This window comes from Gadus chalcogrammus, chromosome 14 (genome assembly GCF_026213295.1).
Source record: "Gadus chalcogrammus isolate NIFS_2021 chromosome 14, NIFS_Gcha_1.0, whole genome shotgun sequence".
Classification (NCBI taxonomy): Eukaryota; Metazoa; Chordata; class Actinopteri; order Gadiformes; family Gadidae; genus Gadus; species Gadus chalcogrammus.
The window spans coordinates 21,281,770-21,302,234 of record NC_079425.1 but is presented as its reverse complement, the minus strand read 5'-3'; the positions used below and the strand labels follow the sequence as shown (position 1 = coordinate 21,302,234).

The 20,465-nt window shown below is 44.4% G+C and overlaps 1 protein-coding gene across 1 annotated transcript in view; it reads left to right on the top strand.

Annotated features, from left to right (window-relative positions):
- LOC130403144 (nuclear receptor ROR-alpha A-like) overlaps positions 1 to 20,465 on the top strand; it is an 84,463-nt gene that overhangs the window by 28,828 nt on the left and 35,170 nt on the right. Inside the window, exon 2 of the mRNA XM_056607336.1 lies at positions 17,659 to 17,691. Within this exon, the coding sequence (XP_056463311.1) occupies positions 17,659 to 17,691 (33 nt within the window). The remainder of the gene's footprint in view (positions 1 to 17,658; positions 17,692 to 20,465) is intronic.

Here is a 20,465-nt window from a genome sequence, read left to right as displayed (position 1 = left end):
TGTGTGCGTCTCAGCACAATATCACATTCCACAGATATACACCAGCACAATAGCTGTTGGACTTCCGTCAAAGTCTCTTCTAAAGGGACAATCTCGTAGATATCCGTGTCGTTCTGTCTGCCGATACCTATGGCGATAAGCCGTACTTGCAGGTCTCTTTGTAGACGTCACTTCCCAGAGATCCAAACAGTGTCAGTAGGGGGACGTCAGTCAGTTGGAAGTTGTATTCAGTTTGAATGCTGTAGCAGAGACTGGAATAAAAACTGAGTGAGTGGACGAGCGGTTCTGTTGCGTTGACCCTCTCTCGCAAAACAACCACTGCTAGGTGATGGGGAGGAACGTGTCACTTGCTGTGCGAGGGCTTGAATCACTGATGAATCAGCATTGATCAGTGATTGAGCAACATCATGTTCCCTCACTCGGTGATGGATTGAGAGCCTACAGACACACCTTTACATGACAATTCAGAGATTATTACAGTATCTGTGTGAATTAGTTGTATTTTTATTTTAACACTGAATCTCTGGGATTATTCGTTATCTGAGCTCTGCACGGATTTGGCGCCTTTAACCAGATCGGACATTGAGAAAAAAAAATCTTGTTTTTGGGTAAAACAAAGCCACCGTTTTATAGTTCGTAGAGGGGATCCTAACCAATCAGCTTTCAGCTTTTGCCATTCTCAGATCCACATTGCAGTTGTCTCCGACTCCAACTACTTCATGCTCCGTTTGCATCTTCTCAGACGCAGCGCACCGGCCATATTCAGTATACTGAGGAGCGTCTAATCCAGATGAACCTGTGTCATTACACCTCTCAGCATCATTACTCTGGGTGCGCCTGGCCCCGCCTGGCAGAACAAATAACTACCACCTCCTCCTTGGTGTCTTTGCGCAGCCTTGCAGCTGTAATATATGGGCATAGTCCCAGAGGGCCACTCCATTCGTCCTCATTGGCCTCATTGTTGGTAAAAAATTAACACCGTTGGGCCGCTATTAAGGCTGACTGTAATGGATGGGGTGTAGTCGTGCCTAATAGAGCATACACACAGAAGACACACACACACACACACGCATGCACACATACACACACACGCACGCACGCACGCACCTACGCACATACACACACACACACACACACACAGAAACACACACAAGCACGCACGCACACACACACACACACAGAAACACACAGGTGCCTCATGGTCAACATCAAATATTCTCTCTCATACGCAAAAAAAGACGTAATGACCCGCAGAAACAGGTGCATATGTTTACATGCAAAGGCAGAAGAAATACAACAAAGGCAAGTCTTAATTTGCACACGCACACACCCACAAGTGCACAGACGTTCATGCACAGAAGAACACACACACACACACACATGCAAGTACACCGACAAACCCGCACACAAGAACACAGACACACGCACACACACGCACGCAGACACAAAACAAACAAACAAACTTGCGCTGTATTCCCCATCGTCTTCCTTCCTGTGATTCTGTTGTCATGTCTGGTCCCAGTGGCCATTGCTCTGCCTGCCGTCTCCGCCGGTTACGGCCCGATGTGTCCTGTCTGTGCCCTTTATGCTCGCCTTTTGTTTGCGGGGCCAATTCCTTTCAGTCGGGTGATTCTACCTGTAAATGTCTTTTTGTTTTTCGATAGAATATATACTATATACGTTTGCTGTTCTCATAAACGTTAAGTTCATCTTGATCATTCAGACATGACTGTCTACTTTTAAGGATTCACGTCAATATTTTCTATTATATATCTTTAGTGCTAATGCATATGTGGCATTACTTGTACATACGTTACACTGTATGAGTCCATGTCTCGTTCCATGTACCAGAAAAGTGCTTTAAAATAGAAACATTGACATTTCTCAAATGTTTGAGTGGGTTTGGGTTTTTTGCAGAGCGACTATATGTCTGTCTTATGCAGAGAGAGAGAGAGGGAGAGGGGGAGGGAGAGAGGGAGGGGGAGAGAGGGAGGGAGATAGAGGGAGAGAGGGAGAGAGAGGGAGAGAGGGAGGGAGAGAGAGAGGGGGAGGGGGAGAGAGGGGAAGAGAGGGAGGGGGAGGGAGAGAGAGGGAGGGAGGGGGAGAGAGAGAGAGGGAGAGGGGGAGAGAGAGAGAGAGAGAGAGAGAGAGAGAGAGAGAGATCCTCTTGACAACCCCCCCCTCCCTCTCCCCTTCTCTCTCCTTATCCCCCTCTCTCTGCTCACCCCCTCCCTCTCATCATCCCCCTCTCTCTCCTCATCCTCTTCCTCTTCTCTCTCCTCATCCTCTTCTCTCTCCTTATTCCCTTCTCTCTGCTCACCCCCTCCCTCTCATCATCCCCCTCTCTCTCCTTATCCCCCTCTCTCTCCTCATCCTCTTCTCTCTCCTCATTCCCTTCTCTCTCCTTATCCTCCTCTCCTCATCCTTCTCCCTCACATCCAACTCCCCGTCTGTGAGTCGACAAATCCCGAACAGCTGAAGAGATAACAGTAAGAGATATGTGTTGGCTTGCTGTGTCTTCAAACTACTCAGATAGATTTAAAGATCAGTGTATTAGGCGCCTAAGACTGTGTTGGACTCCTAACTTATTCACTTTATTTAATGATATAGAAACACAATGTGTACACATCGTTGCTCAAGGGGAGTATGTGTGTGTCTGTTGTCAGAGGTGCACCCTCAGAGCAATGGACTCACACCACATTTCCATAACAAGACAAAGTTCAGCTGATGCTTGTTCATTTAATTGCAGAATGCTGGAAGCCATCCTCTAGATTTTCATTCACTCTTCCTGTAGATTATCCATACATACATCAAGATGTGATTGAGACTGACTTTTAAACTACACCCGAGTTTCAAGCATCAATACACTTGTACTGTATCTGACGTCAGTTGTTCCATGTTCGCAATAGGAAGGCATTCTCTAAAAGGTATCAAAAAGCATCACATCTTATTTACAGCTAGAAACGTTTACAGCTACCAAGCCACCAACACACAATAGAGAAATATCTTAGAGAATATCTCTCTCTCTCTCTCTATATATATATATATATATTTCTCTTATAAATATCACCAACAGCGAAAGCCAGCTGACAACCGTGTTAAGAGAGGGGGTGCTGTCAGGCCTCCTACCCAGCAGCCTCTGTAACTAGGGTAACCAAATTTAATAATTTGTTTTATAGAACTCTAGACTACTCGATAGGACTCTGACCATTCACACAAGGTTATTCTGGATTACTTCTGAACCCAGACGGTAAAAACGTCCTTCAAACACTATTTAGCAATTTCCATTCCCCCATGACATGAATTCCTGAAGTCCTGAAAAAAAACTCTGCAAAGACACTAAAAAGTTTAGAAGCTGCCCTTTGCTATGATGTCTTAATCATTATGGATGATGCCGAACGTTAAGAGCGCTGTAGGGAACAGCTGTGCTCAGTGGAGCTGAGACCTTTTATGTACACGAGCACTCAGCTGGGCCACAGAGCTGGCTACAGCCAGCGAGGAAGTCAGTTAGCTGGTGGGGTCGCCGCGGGGCTGATGCCAGACATTATTCAGAGAGAAGACAAGCATCCAGCTGTGAGCTCAGGTGGAGGCAGTCGCAGGTACAGTAGTTATCGCACACCCCACAGCAGGCTTAAGCAGCTGGCTGGCGGACTGCCAGGAGAAGATGCTTCTGAATGGATGGCTACAGGGACAGGCTAGCGTAGTCTTTTTGATGTAGCATGTTAGCATGCGGAGCGATGATGTGATGACCACCAGCACGGTTTCCCCACAGACGTGTCGTGTGAATGGTGTTAAATAATTGACTTCAATCTAGTACGTGTTGACTTTGTGGGTGCTGATGACCTGCGGAAGAGAAGGTTTTTCATATTATTTCAATGAAGTTGCAAACCTTCATGTCTGAAATCTGAATGGGTGATGTTCATAAATATATAATCATATTTTGGATGTCAACAATACATAATATTGCATTGATCGGCCAATAAACATAGATATGTAAATAGTAGGCTGGCTTATTTAGGGAGGGGAAGACTTTAGGCATGAAGGTGTTGTATGATTTCCATATTCATAGACCCTCCCATTCCTGCTGGTGATACAGGGAATTGGTTTTGCGGGAATTATATTGTACATATTTCAAGGATAATAAAACACTTGAACTGATCACCATTGAATCTCCAACATGTGACCAGTAGCACACTCTAGCTCTAACAGAAATCTGTTTCTGAAAGTTTTAGCTGTAAGCTTTGGTCCCATGTTGTTAAGCACTCGGCTATGCAGGAAGTGGAAGCCATTAACTCAGGCAGTCGGTTTCATGATGAGCACGACTCGTATTTGCAGTTAATAGGATCGATAATGGATTAAAGAAAAAGCAGTCACAGAGCTCAGAGGGTGTACATACAAAATGCTCTGTTCTCTGCTCCTCTTCTTCATGAATTCCCTTGCATTCATCCCCTAACCCCCACACTTCTCTTCTCTTTTTCGCCCCAAATTATAACACTTTCTTTAAGATGCAACGCCTGCTCTTTCACTTCTTGTTACAATCCCTCCTCATCTACCCTCTGTTTCACTGTTTGTCAATGTCTCTTCATCATTTCATTCTCTCTCTACTCGTTCTATCTTCACGTTCTCTTCATCTTTCCCCTTATTCCTTATAGTCTCTTCTCCTGTCAAATCGATTGTTTTTCCACTCTATCTCCTCGCTCTTCACATCTCTTCCCAACTCTCTTTGTTCCTTATTCTATGTCTTTCTTCTTTGGTTCTTTGGCTCTACTTGTTCTTTCCTTTTCCTTCTCGACTCCTTCTCTCTCCACCGCTGTTGTGTTCTTTGGTCTTTCCCTCTCTCTTTCACTGTTGTATTGTCTTCTCCTACACTCTCCTCTCTCTCCTTGTATTGATGGTGTGTTCTGCAGCAGTGCTGGGGTTATGTAATGGGCTCTCTGAAGCCTGAACAGCCTGCAGTAATGTTTTAATTAAGACAGGGCCGGGCAGACAGCATGTCACTGCGTCTGCTCTTTCATTTTAAAACGAGTGCTGCCAAACTCGATGGGAAATGTCTCTTTTGGACTTGGGGCCTTGATGACAACCTGATGGCCTTCACAACCAGAGTGTGGCTTGACCTCCTAGGGTCATGTTGCTGCACACAACTAGGCTATTATCTCATTCTTGTACTAACACATGATGGCTTTAAGGTCCCACACACACAAACACACACACACACACACACACACACACACACACACACACACACACACACACACACACACACACACACACACACACACACACACACACACACACACACACACACACACACACAGATTCCCTAATGTCAGATGTCTGTCTGGACAGAATGCTGTGTTTGGGCCTTCTGACTAATGCCATAATTGTACTATGAGAGCTGCTTGGTTCACAGGCCAGGTAGAGAAGGACCTGGAGCGGACAGGTGAATGACAGGTGAATGCCTGATGCACACCTTGACACGGCCTGCCAATCAACCACATGATGTACAAATGGCCTGATGAATGTGGAAACTACGATGTAATTTAACACAGTGCTGTTCTGTACTAAATCGTTGATTCTCCCAGGGTAACACATTTCTCTGACTCCCTCTTTTTACGCCTCCATCTGTTCAACACACGTTTCTGTGAGCCAACCTTGATGGACCCAACTCAAGTTGTTTATGACCCTTGGTCTTATCCTTCATTAGCCTGTCTGGTGCTAACACTCTTATCCCCTGCAACCAACCACAAGCACCCCCACCCACCCTACACAATGCACTGCAGTATCTCGGCAAAATGCCTCTGTTATTAATGAAGTTAATATCCACATTAACAATTCTGACACAGCCTTTTACATATTAGTTTTAAATACTTAGCTTAACGGTGACAAAGTGGCGACCGTAAACATAGGTGCGGCTTCATTAAGGAGCGCTAAGTTTATTTCCTTTCCCCTCATGTCTAATGGCACGAAATCCACTTTTTTCTCCTCATAGGCCGTCTTTTTGCTTGGGAGGACATAAAAGTGAAAACTAGGGTTCACAGCATTGTTGTTCGCACAACAGCTTTTTGGCATTTTTACAAAAGTCGGTCTCTATAGCTCCTCGGCCCCTAAGGCCCTCTATTGACCCTAATGGAAGGGCCTGCTTCTAAGAGATTTGTCTGTCCATGAGCAATGTGCCATGCACACCCTGTGCTCTACTTTGCGTTTTTGTTCTGCTATATTCTGCCCATACATCACTGAGACGTTATTCATATCCTAAAGAAAGTTATAGTCATGAACCGTTTTTTGTACGTTGAAGGTCATTATATACTGTCTTTATTCTGTTTAGCCATTACTAGTACATGTTTGCTATGTTAGCCACGCTTAGTTTTACACATACTGCAACGTTTTTTTACTTCCTCCTTGAACCAAAAGTAACATCTTGTGTAGAAACTTTCCCATTTGTATGGTTTTCCCGGACTTTTAACAGATTAAGGGAATAACTAAATCAATGGTTTAAGGTTTATAGCTTTTATTAACTAATAAAAAAAACAATCAAGTATAATTTTCTGGAATTTATTATGAACATTTTGTTCAAAGGGTGTTTCATTTTTGTGAAACAGGGTGGAGTGCAAATGTCCGTGTGTTGTTCAGTGGCTGTGTTATGAGCAGTCATTATAAAGAGAAGATGTGTGTGATGCGTTATTGCGAGTGAGCAAAAAGCGACCATGTTTGCGGCTTTCAGTTAATAGCCCTTTACCTTGTTTTGTCCTCGGGACTATACACAAAAGCCACATCGAGGTTCTCTCTCGGCTTCATCTGATGAGCTAATTGCCTTTGAGAGCGGCTCCAGTCTCCACTGTGGTAGTTGATCACAATGTGGAAATCAGCAGAGCTGAGGGGGAAGAAACGATGACATTTCTAAAGGGAAGTCGTGTTCTACGAAAGCAGCAAAGTGTTTTTTGGCCCACCCTGTTCTCTCTTTCCGTCTCTCTCTCTCTTTTCTGTCTCTCTCCCTCTCTCCCCACTCTCTCTCTCTCTTTCTTCCTCTCTCTCTCTGTCTCTCTCTCTCTCTTTCTGTCTCTCTCTCTCTCTTTCCGTCTCTCTCTTTTCTGTCTCTCTCCCTCTCCCCCCACTCGCTCTCTCCCTCTCCCCCCACTCACTCTCTCTCTTTCTGCCTCTCTCTCTCTCTCTCTCTCTCTCTCTCTCTCTCTCTCTCTCTCTCTCTCTCTCTCTCTCTCTCTCTCTCTCTCTCTCTCTCTCCTGCTCTCTCAGTCAAACACACATACACACACTCATCTACATTTTTCTCCCTCTCTGTCTCTCCTTACCCCCTGCCCTCCCACAGCTCTTCATTAAACTGGGTTGGGAGTGAAGTGCGGGCAAACCCAGTGGAGGCCTATTCATTTCCTGTAACCCTTGGGGAGGGGGGTTGGCTGAATTGATCCATTCAAACCAATTTGACTTTACTTACTAACAGTATACATACGATGCATGTATACACAATCATCTATTGATAAAAAAAGATTAATTTATATTGACACAATTTAGATTCATATTAAATATTGATCTTTTATTTTTCATGCCAGTGAGGCATGAAACAAGGAGCCAGACAGACAGACAGACAGACAGACAGACAGACAGACAGACAGACAGACAGACAGACAGACAGACAGACAGACAGACAGACAGACAGACAGACAGACAGACAGACAGACAGACAGGACATTTGTTCTAATCTGAAATGAAAAGAGAACACACATGTTAGAAAGGAACCAGGGGAGATGAGCGGAGAATGAAGAGGGTAATGAACATGGACAGGATGGACTTTGGGGGAAAGGGAGAGAAAGAGAAGAGATGTAATGTGTAATCTCTCTCTGTGACTGTTGTTGATTCAGGGTTGAATGCGAACCTCTTATGTAAGCTATGTAATCATCATTCCTGCTAATCTCATCAGCACAGCTTTATGAAAAGACGGAAATAGACAGTGGGGGGGAGGGGGAGGCATGGGCTGAGGAGGCGGGGAAATCCACAAACGCTGGACACTGATTGGTCATTTGAGGTTTGGTTTCTCCCAGAGGGCGGGGTCAAGACCGTAGAACAGTACCCTTCTCTCTGAGGAGTTTTCAGTATTTTATTATTTTCAGTCCTGGATACAAATTGTAGGGTCAATAATTACATTGAACATGCAATGTAATTTTCACATTTGAAGGCATTGCATATTGTCTATGGGTACATACTGTAAATCAGTGCTGCTGCCTGTTGTCTGATAGAGCCTGGTGAGATTTGGGTGTTTTGCTTTTCTCGCTTTTGTATCCCCATTCGTCCTGACTCTTGCTGAGCCCTGAATCCTGAATCCTGCCCGTGGTCCTTTGCTGCATGTCCTCCCCTCTATCTCCCATACCGTCCTCTCTATCTCACTCTATCTCAGAGCATAAAAAATGCAAAAAATGAATCTTTAAAAATTACTAAATTATTTGTACATTGATTATTTTTCATGTACATAGAAACGTTTGCTGACGGTCCCTTCGGACCCCTTGTACCGGTGAGGTGACGTTCCGCTGAAGGCAACGCAGCGCAGCACTTTCATCGGAGCCCCGGAGGTATCCTACGTCAAATGAGATTGGCCCCTTGGCCGGTGACGTATTCTATACAATCTTTTGTACAACATGGAGCTCATGGCGCAGATGGTTTATTCATGGTGTTAGCGGTGCATAGCTTACCACTCAGCTGACATCCATCCAAAAGCCATTCATGGCCTTTCACACAACCGCCGAAACCATGTTTCACAAAACAACCCCCTCAAGTCTTCCTCGGCACAAGATAACCAACACATTTAATGAGGGACAATAGAGTGCAAAGATATAATCATGTACCCAGAGTAAAAGTCATCGAGGACACTGCAGACCAATGGAGGGTGTTTATTGAACAAACTGATCATCCAAGACCAAACAGCCCATCGAGAGTCACAACATGAGGGTTATATCTTTGTGTATCTTGTTAGCTCCATTGACGAGCACAGTGTGCAGTGAGTGATGGAGGTATCCATCACATCGTCGATAGGCCCATCTTTCAGGGCTGTGCCTTATTTCTGTTTACCGTACTAAGACATGTCTTGTCCTGTAGATCTACTGCTCGCCAGTTGTGGGCAATGAAGGATGTGTGGCATGTCCGCAGAGCTAGACATGAAGGCATATAAACCTGGAACACTCCTGATTTCTCGGACCCTGTCTCTGGTTGCCTGTTTATTTGTTTTTTGACTTTATTTCCCGTCAGTCAGTGACAGCCAGTCTCTTGCTAACACATTTATCTTTTCTAGGCTGTCAAACGGGTCCAGTTAGTCGGTCAACCAGTCAATGACTAAACCAGTTGGCAAGCCAGTCAGGCAGTGCAAAAACAGAACTGAACTCTTTAACTCATGAATCCAGAGAGCACAGTAACCAACTCAAATATGCAGATGCGTGTGTTTGCCTGTGAAGGGACGGTAAAGACTGTAACCAAGCCTGTCGAAGTATGGTTTCTTGAGTTGGGTTCATACACAATAAAAGCAGAGAGACCATCCCTACGTAATTTCCTAATTTGTCTTAACTTTCCTCCATCATTCCATCATAACAGGCATTTACCGCCTCCTCTCCCTTCCTAATGCCTCACACCCCTTCCTTCCTTCAGTCTTTGTGCCAGGTCTGTTTCCACATATTGGCACCTGGGGCCATGAGGGGGAGGGGTAGGATGGGAGGACTGGAATGAATTCAATGGCTCAAAATGATGAAAAATTATCTTTGGAGAAAGTATTAAATTGAGACCGATCTATGGAGGGAGACAAAATGGATTTATACTCCCATCAAGGGCTTTTTAGAAAGTGTCTTCTCATATGGTTTTTTTATTTAGGTTTTTGATGTGAACCTTCACACATAGGTATATGTACTGTTATATGAAGGTATGGTGGTTTGTTTGTCTAAATATCTATTTGGACGGCACATTTCTTTACTGCATTACTGTTATAATTACTGTACTGCATCTTGTGTATATTGCCTAATGACGAGGTTGTCTTTTTTCAACATGGTATATTTATTGGTATTTTCTTAATGAAATGGTTCGAACTCTGTGCACAAGGTCTGAATAATGACTCCAATATATTTGATGTATTCGTCCTTAATATCGCCTTCACCTTGCAGCCACTTTGCTTGGCAGCCATTTTCTGATGTTTATTGCAGAGGCCCTGTCCTTTCCGCTTGAACTTTAAATGTTGAATTCCAACTTTAATTAGCTAAATGTATGCACATGTTTTAGTGTTTACAGTGCCTGCTGATTTGCATAGAGCCCTTTGGTGTTTTTTCATAAATAAAATATGATTTGAGCAGTACCTGAATCATTAAGTGAGTTTAAGTGCCTTTCATGTATGCATCCGTGTGTTCAGATGGAACTACATAAGGAATAATACACACGGGAAACTGTTCATACTACGTACTCTTTGTTATACCACATAGAGTAAAAAAATACTACCATTAAAAGGTGTGACACATAACACACATAACAGCACGAGATCACTGTTTACTTATCAAATTGGTGTTGTCTGACGAGGCCTTCAATACTTTTTTCGCATCAAATCCTTCTCATCAGCCGTCAATGTGATATGTGTTTGGGCATGCCAAGGCATGCGGCACACAGCTGAACACATCCAATTGAAAAATTGCGTTGAGGGGTGGAACCATGGGGGGGCAAACCGCACCACCCGCCCCCCCTGGACAGACCCTGCCTGCGATCGGATAGTCAATAAAACGTTGGGCCAGTAGAAGTACTCTCCATTCAATCTCTGTCATTAGCTTTGGCCTCAAAAAGGTTAATGAAAAGGTCAATGAAATGTGAAGATAACTAATTCATAGGCACATTACATTTCCATATAGAAGGTTGGGGTAGGTTTATTGTACAACATTATATCCGTAAACAACTGCCCACCTCAGTGCCCAGCTGTATGATTCTCTTGACCTTGTATTTATAAATTCTCCCACTTTCTGGACACCCGGATGGCAGACACCTGCCTCTCCAGAACAATACCTTTCACCATCTGCATGTAGGTCTGAATTAGTTGAATTCACCATGCCCGATAAAAAAATACTGTGACCAACTAATCTTACCTCCAGCCTGATGTGGCTGCATTTCTCTTCCCGCTGAAGAGATAATACAGTTGAAGCTTTTTAATGCAGGTTTCCGCATCTGCGACTAAATAAAGATGAATTATTGATATTCCTAAAGACTGATAATACAACTACGCTCAAAATGAGGTAATCAGTATTGCAAAGTAAGCGTAGCTTACACAACTACGTTAACTAAATAATTTTACAACAGTATCATGTTCATAGTTCGCCTATGAGTTTAACATATTGTTGAAAGTTTGAAATATTAGCAATATATTGCAGAAGGTGTTAAATGCTTAGAAAGCAACGGTAACTTCCATGATGACCCTTCTCTGTCATGTTGATCAGGTTTTTTTGTCGGATGGGTGGTTGCTTTAAGTGTTGCTGCCGCATGGGATTGTGGGTTGACCTTATCGCCTTAACTTTCGTAAAGGATGCTAAAGGAGCTTAAAATGGAGAGGAAACTTTGAAGCACTTTTCCTTAGCATTTAGAGAATTCATCAGCTCTTATCATGGCTGCCACTTGGATACTTAGTTCCCGGTCTATTAACTCAGTAGGGAACCTTCCTAAGCAAAAATAGAGTATCCTATGGCAGCCCCTGTAAGAAATCCGCTGCAGAATGCACTGATAATGGACCTGAGGCTGAAATACGGTGTCCCCAAGCTCCACTGGGAATATAGAGTATATGGATGAGAAGAGAAGCGATGAATGTGGGGATTGTTTAACCTTTATTAAACCAGATTGTTCCCATTAAGATAAATTATTATTTTTAATTCACTTCAAAAAAATTAGAGTTACATACGTACAGAGTTACGCAAGATAAAAAAAAAAATCCAATACAAATATGTAGCAAGCCTGGAAGCCTGCACCGAAATCCTACACAGACAAGATTGGGAGTTTTTTCTCCCTTGGTGCACAGAAACATGAAAGGCCTGTTGAAATATTCACGAAAGCTGATCTGCCTCTTTGGCCACACAGAGCCTGCCGGAAGAGAGGGTTTTGTGCTGCAAACGGCCTTCAGATTAACAGTGGTCTTTGTTAACCATAGGTACAACTCATGAGAGTTGTGCTGGTAATATGGTGGTAATATCAGGCCATTTCAGTAAGAACCTGCTCTCTTTCATGGCTTTTGCGTGTTATCATTAAGGGTTAGACAGTTGCTTTTTTTGGATGATTATTACAATTTGACAGCTTTTAAAGGACAGATGCTCATTAAAATGTATACTTGGGCAAAGAGGAAAAGGCTTTACATTCGTCATCATTGCCTGCTTGTCTTGCTCAACCACTATATAAATATTTGAAAGCAAAACAAAGTTACTCAACATCTTGCAATTCATAAATGCATATTCTTAAGTATAACACATGACAATAATTTGTTATTCATGATGCATCTTCAGTCAAATGAACAGCTAGAACCGAAAATAAAGAACTGCGAACATTCATATTTTACCGTCATGAATGATCATCACCATGGTAACCCCTTGTGTTCGCGGTTTCGTCATCGCTGCGCTGTTATGGTTGGACCCTTATCGTGAATCACATTTCTTCAGCTTTTAAATGTTTAACCTCTCATAAATGTCTAAAGACATAGCGTGTCAGACTCCACCATTAGCTCTCCATTATAAATGCTCACTGAAGTGGGTAATGAAGGAGTTGTGTCCTTGGTTAAACGGTAGAGGTGGACTACCCCAACGTATTCCCATGGCTCTCATCCACACCACTCATTCTGGGAGTGGAGATGTGGTGCTGCATTGAAAGCTACACGTTAAGAGACCCTACAAGTTCACCCACGTTAAATATTTACTGCCATTTATGGAATTTCATCAACAATAATTGATGATCAGAGAACTCTGATCCCGTATTTCAAAGAGCCAACCGGTTTTAATAAGTAAAAAGCATTGTCTGTGCCTGCCTCTTCACTGCCTACTCCTTCTGTTGGCCATATTGCGATTGATCCATGTTGCCACACAGCTAAATAAATAAGCACGCTGGACTGGAAAGCATTCTGTTTAGTGCATTATGTACCGTGCGTGTTACAGTTGAACATATTCCAAACATTGGCTTGAACCAGTCTGTGTTGCATGACAAGGTTTCGTAAGGACTGGGTTTCATGACGTTAGATTCTATCTTTGGTCGTTGGGGACTCATTACTTGAAATGTGTTATTTGTTTAGAGCCAGTATGAATGTTTTCCTTTATTTACAAGCCTTAAGATAATGAAATTCCTCAACATATCTCTCCTTCATTATGAACAGAAGTCGTAGTCCTAATCTTGAATAAAGCAACTTTCATGTTGGATTTAAAGAACAGCCGAGCTAATGAATATTCCAATCTGGCCTAGATTCAGTGATTAAACCCTGCACCGGTGTGGGTGAGCCTTCAATGTTTTGAAATATGAAAGCAGAGGTGTGCACACAGGATTAATTTTGGAGCCTGTCAAAGGTCACCGGAGATGAACAACAACACTGGCTACATTAGGGAAGGGAAAAGCAGCTTCTTTTTTTTGCTGATGAAGATCTTTTGCACAATGTTAATTCACATTGGCTTCTCCGGTTGGCCTTTGATGATCAATGAAATCAGCGAAAATCATTTGTTGTTTTAGGTGTTTTTCCCCCTAGGCCGTGGCTTCCACATTTATACCATCATTCACCAACATGAGCGAGGACAGTGGGTGTTTGTGCAAATCTTGCACATTTCTCTTGCTAATCTAACACAGGAAAGGGATGAGTTATAGCAAAGAACCAGATTTGACCGCTTTAACAGGACGTGACTCATTCTGAAAAGTATCACTCCTCGTGGCACTACTCACCGAACATCGATACAGAAAATTCATGTTAAAAATATGTATTTGGTGAAATACCCGAGTGGGTATAGATTTACAAAGCACAAGGACCCGATATTTGTGGACCACGGTACACGCAAATGGTCTTCTGTGGGCTACGTATACTCAGGTCCAATAAATACCTCCACAGGATCACATTGCATACAGAGAAAGTATTGTATTGTGTTTTTACTTCGAGTCTGTGCTGTTTGTCCACATCAGCGAAGCTGAGGGTAAACTGTGGATTTATACCTGAATTCCTTTGTGAAGATCGGAAAGCAGTAGAAGTAACTTTTGGAGGTTTGTTCATGCTGCCAGGCAGACTCCCATTAATAACCTATTAAATGCTACCAGAAATAACACTGCCATGGGAATCACAAGTAATTTAGCTTTTTAAGGGCCCATGACAGTTCCCTCTCTACGGATTGGTTAAGTGCTTTAAAAATTAGAATGATCTTCTTTTTTTTTTACATTAGATAGATAGGTGGGGGTTGGAGAGACAAAAATAAATGTATGTAAAAAGTCATAGTGACTTTGAGTCTTTTGGACTCCTTTTTCTGCTCTTTTCCCACTTACCTCACTTTTTCCCACTGCACCATCCCACTGTTTTTTCTTCACTCTTTCACAATCGATATGGTCCCTATTCCCTTCTCTCTCTCTCTCTCTCTCTCCCCCTCTCTCTCTCTCTCTCTCTCTCTCTCTCTCTCTCTCTCTCTCTCTCTCTCTCTCTCTCTCTCTCTGCCATGAGTTACCCCTTTCTCACTCAGGTCATTTGATACCTTCCTAAAGAGGGGTGGTCCGGGGTGCTGTCCTTAACCTACTCCTGAGTCTTGTGTTCGTGTGCATGTGTCTAAGCGGCTGTGTGCACGTCTGACTGCATGCATGCGATCCCCTCTGCAGCGGAGGGCCTGGCCATGTCTGGCTGAAAATCAGCAGCAGCCCTTAATGGAGAACCCATTTCTGTCGCCGCTTGACCCGAGTCCCCTTCAGCAGGAAAACCTGGTTGACACCAGGACAGGATCAGTACTTGTAGTCTCAGACAAATTCCCTTTTCTTTCATCAGACACTTTCAAGGAAACTAAACGGAGCGCATGAAACTCTCCACCACCACACATCGAAGCAACTGTCCAGCAGTGATAGGTGTCTCTTTAAGCTGCCAGTCATTCGATACCAAAGCATGCTCCTGAAAATACCCCGCTGGACACGGGGCGTCACGTGTCGGCGTTGCCACGCCGATTCCCCCCCAAACAAAACCAGCTGGCCCTGGCACGGCCACTCAGAGCTTTCGCTACGGGGCCCGCCCACCAACATCACCCATGTACCCCCCCCCCCCCCCCCCCCCCCTCCGACGCTGACTCCACACAGCCCCTCCACCTCAACAGCCCCCCCCCCCCCCCGCCTCCAGAAACCTCTCGCTCAACTACCCCCCTAGACCCCGCCCCCTCAACACCCACACACCCACACCAATCCTGCAAATAATCTTTTACAGATTATTCTTCTTTCACGTCTTCCGCCGAAGGATCTAAATAAATGTACAGTTGCGAACTGTACTGTAGCTTACACATAAAGTGGACACCCGTACACAGGCAACACTTGGGATGATGATAACATTACAACGGTCTAAATTAAGGCTGCCTCCGTTACTGTCACAACAAACCAACAATCCCGGCTACCCCCACCTATCCACACCCTTAAACCACCTCTAGACACCCCCCCCCCCCCCCCCTTCCACAGACACCACCCATTAACAACCCGACAACACCCCTTGACCACCCCACTACCAACTCCCCACATCCTTCACATCCATCATGCACCCTTCCCCTGCACCCTTCACCCCACCTTGACTCCTCCCAACCCCTGCTCCTCAGCCCCGTCCAGGAGCTGCTGGAGGACCCAGCTCTGGGTCAGCCTGGCCTGCCTCAGGAGGGGCAGGGAGGGGTAGGGCGTGGCAAGCTGGCTGGGGGTCAGGGACCTTCATGACAGATTTGTGTTTCTGAGATGTTATGGAAATTGATGAGCCCGGACACATTAATTTTCACACCTTTGGTCTTAGCAATTTGATGAAATCGTGGTTTGCCAAGTGCTGTGTGGCTTCACAAGGAATATTGAATATTTTAAGTCGGATTTGTTAAATGTCCAATTAAGACAAATGACTTGCATTAAAAAAAAGAGACAATCATTCAAAACAAATTATTCATATTCTGTTGAGCTTGAGGTCGCATTCCACCATCAATGAATGACATTGATTGAATGGCTCACATAGTCTGTTTGATGAGGGTGAACAACCAGATGGCCGAAGGTACCAGCACTGAACATCTGTAGAATGCCACATTCAACCCCCCCCACTCTGTCCATCCTGCATTAGTCATCGAGACAGAGGACTCACTCTTACACAGTCAACTGTCCACCAACAGTTTTGCTGAAGTTCAACATCATTGTTCAATGGTTTTTCTGTTTATGTGTTCTAAGAAGAAACATGATCTGAAAAATTAATTTAATGGTTGTCAGACTTCGAATTACAGGTTGGAAATTCAAAAAAGAAAATACTAGGAATATCTACAGTTCAATACTACAAGATCCATTATATGTAGAAACTGAATAACTTGCACTATGCCAACAGATCAAGCACTCAGGTACTCTCTCTCACACACACACACACACACACACACACACACACACACACACACACACACACACACACACACACACACACACACACACACACATACACACACACACACACACACACACACACACACACACACTAACACAAGCACACAAAACCATGCAGTGTAGCTGTCTCTCTCTTTATGTTTACAACATTGTTTTTATGTATGACCTTCATGACACACACACACACACACACACACACACACACACACACACACACACACACACACACACACACACACACACACACACACACACACACACACACACACAATCACACACCTACACACACACACACACACACACACACACACACACACACACACAGACTCACACACAGACTCACACACACACACACACACACACACACACACACACACACACACACACACACACACACACTCACACTCACACTCACACTCACACACAGACACAAACCTACACACACAGACACAAACCTACACACACACACACACACACACACACACACACACACACACACACACACACACACACACACACACACACACACACACACACACACACACACACACACACACACACACACACACACACACACACACACACACACAGTGTGACCTTGGCCAGACTGTGTGAGTTGTGACAGGCATCAGTAGAGCATGTTATTGTGGCCCAGCAGATTTCTGCCCGAGGAACAGCCCATTCTCCATGGCCTTCTGGAGGCCAGGCCAACCACCTGCTTCTGTCTGGGCTCTCTATACACACTGCTCTACTTTTCACTTTTACAAGTACTGGCCTTTTAATACTGCAGCTCTTCTCAAACACTGCATGTCTGGTAGATGAGAATCGATTTTAAAATGAGACATCTTCACTGGCTTTCATCATCTATGATGAAGTGGTGCGCAGGACACCGACCAGAGAGAATGGTCATTATCGTTGGTGGGTCTAGTCTGAAAGGCAAGTTCCTCGCCATTTAATTTGCCTTGACTTCCATGTTCCTTTAAGGCTCAGTGAAACGTGAGTGCCTCGTATCAGAATGTCTTTGCTTCATTATTTTCCTTCTCTGTCTTGCAGGCGCCTCAGCAGCTGGGAAGAAGACCCATTCATGTGAGTCCCTTGCCTGCTCCACAGCATGATGATCTGTTGTGAAGGATACTGTGTTCATGTGGGCTCCACTCACTGCAGATCTGGAGAGAGTGTTGGCCAGTGTCTCTTCCAGCACTGCATATATGTAGACAACATTAGTTTCTGCTTTCAGTTGTCATCTTGATTTCTGTTTCCCACTCAAATTGAGCAATGTGAATCATATAATGAAGTTTAAGACAGTGATTTACATTAGATGAAACGCATCTTTGTTTGCGATGTAAATGGAACATTTATGTTTCATTAAGTGTCGATGCCCTGCAGTCAGACAGCTCTCTAATCCCCAGAGTGTTGCTGCTGTTTGTTTACTGTTTATTAGTGTTTTGGTTCGCCTTCCTCCTTCCCTTTTCTGACTTCTGTTCTTTCTTCGATTCTCTCGTTCTTTCTTTCTCCCGTGCTCTCTTTCCTTCTGTAACGTCTCGTTTTGCTCACGCCCCCGTTCATCTTCTCCTCCTCCTCCACTTACGTCCTGGGCTTCCTCCTGGCTATAAATCAGAGTGCATGGCTCCCCTTGTCGAAGCCGTGGTCCGGCTCCAGGTAAAATAATGATGATGGGACCTGCCCACCAAACGGGTGATGTGCTTCAGCCCTCCACTAATTAGGGTTCTAATTAGGCCTACAGATATCCCCAAACTATCTTAAAGGCAGGGAATATCAAAAGCAGCGCGCTCTCAGGGGAAGCGTGAGTTCAAAGTCTCTTGGTAGGAAATACCTGCGCTGCCTCATTTACACGCTGCAACCTCGCTGGAGAGAGGCGGGCCCCAGCAGCCTCCCTGAGGTGGAATCAAAGCGGGCCCTGACAGTGTGCAGCGTGGAGCGCCTCGGTGGGAGCGGAGGAGCCATCGGAACAGGGGTGGGGGGGGGGGGGGGGGGGGGGGGGGGGGGGGGGGGGGGGGGGGGGTTGCTCCGAGGGTGAGGATGTGCGGCTCAGTTCAAAGGAGAGATTCACTTGCTCTCCACTCCTGGGGAAGAGATCAAAATCTGCCTGCTCAAGGGTTTTCTGAACACACCGCGCAACGGAAACACTTGCTCACAAGCTTTAGATGTTGGATGGAATACAATATATATACACTGCACTCTGTCCGTAGTTAACTCTCGTGTAGAGATACCTTAACCCTGGGCCTTGCACAGGGAGAGGGATTCTGAAATGAATGAGTGCTCCCTGTAGTCTCAATTGAATTTTCATTCTGTTCATTTTAAGGGATGACTTTAGGATTTTTCAACCTCAACCCCCTACAATCCTTTTTGTTCTAAGACTTAAGTGACTAATGCCGACGACAATCTTTTAAATTGGTCCAATTTGGAGAGAGGGCTTCGGTCTTTGCAGCATGGAGAGAGAGAGGGGAATCACAGAGTAACTCACGATTCAATCGGTCCTTGCAGCCTGGAGAGAGAGAGAGAGAGAGAGAGAGAGAGAGAGAGAGAGAGAGAGAGAGAGAGAGAGAGAGAGAGAGAGAGAGAGAGAGAGAGAGAGAGAGAGAGAGAGAGAGAGAGAGAGAGAGAGAGAGAGAGAGAGAGAGAGAGAGAGAGAGAGAGAGAGAGGGGAATCACAGAGTAACTGGCGATTCAATACTATCATGTTGCCCGCTAACGGGCTTAAAAGCATAATCAACTTGTTTTATGTAAACCTGGAAACATTTCAGTGTTTATTATACTTAACAACAAGCATTACAAACTAGTTTTATGTTAACCTTGCAGATATAACTAGTTTTTCGACTTATCTTGGTTCAGGTGTGTGAAGCATTTGGCGAGAACCGTTATTTTTGACTAGACTGAATGGACATAGGTAGCCCTTGGCTTTAATTCTTCGCTTTTTTTTACGGCAAACAAGATGGCTATGCACTGTTTGTTTGTTGTGTTGCACATGTACTTCACTTTAACGAGACATTTCTTGCAGATTGTGTCGTCTTTATCTACTGTTTTTGTCCCACCACTGTTGTAAAAGCCAAAGTGGGCCCAGAGTTTGTACTTGAAATTGAACGGTGCCTCTCCAATTCACTTTCCCGCTGTCCGTAATATTTCACCTGTGAGTTTCTTCTTCATCTTCACAGCGAGTTAACCCTCATCCGTTTGTTACTTTCGTCAGCCTTGTGACCCCCTGTTTGAGTGTTGATGGCTGCAGAGGACAGGTGGGGCTTGAGCCGTAGTGGGCCCGGCCTCTGTTCCGTTTGCCCTTGCTCAGTCCTCAATAGAGCCCGGCGTTCGGAGTGTGTGTGTCCTCCGTTCCACTGATGTGGCCTGCCCAGCGCAGCTTTCGAGGCAGCGTTATGGATTTCTCTTCCGCACTCAGTTCAAAGACATCAGGAAGATACAAGTTACGAAAGTTTGTTAGTTCTATAATCCATCAATAGTCTTCAAAAGGCCTTATGATATACAAACACAACCTACGGGGCAGAGTTGAGACTGATGGGTGAAAGAGAGAGAATACCTTCTTGTAGCTTATGCAGGTTTGGGTCATCATATCCAGTATATGCACTGTTAAATGAAGCACACATAACAAAGAACTGAATCAGATGAAGAATCCTATTCACTGAATGTGTATGACATTCATCAAGACAAAACAAACAAACAAACAGAGGAGGCTCAGGGAAGGCAAGATGCAATGAAGGAGATCAATCAGAATCAAGGTTAATTACCTAGACGTTTAATTTGAGGGATTAAGTTATGTGGAAGGAGGTTCTTCTCCTCCCATTACTCATCCTACCTCGCGTTTTTACAGAATGAGGCCTTGATGAAAT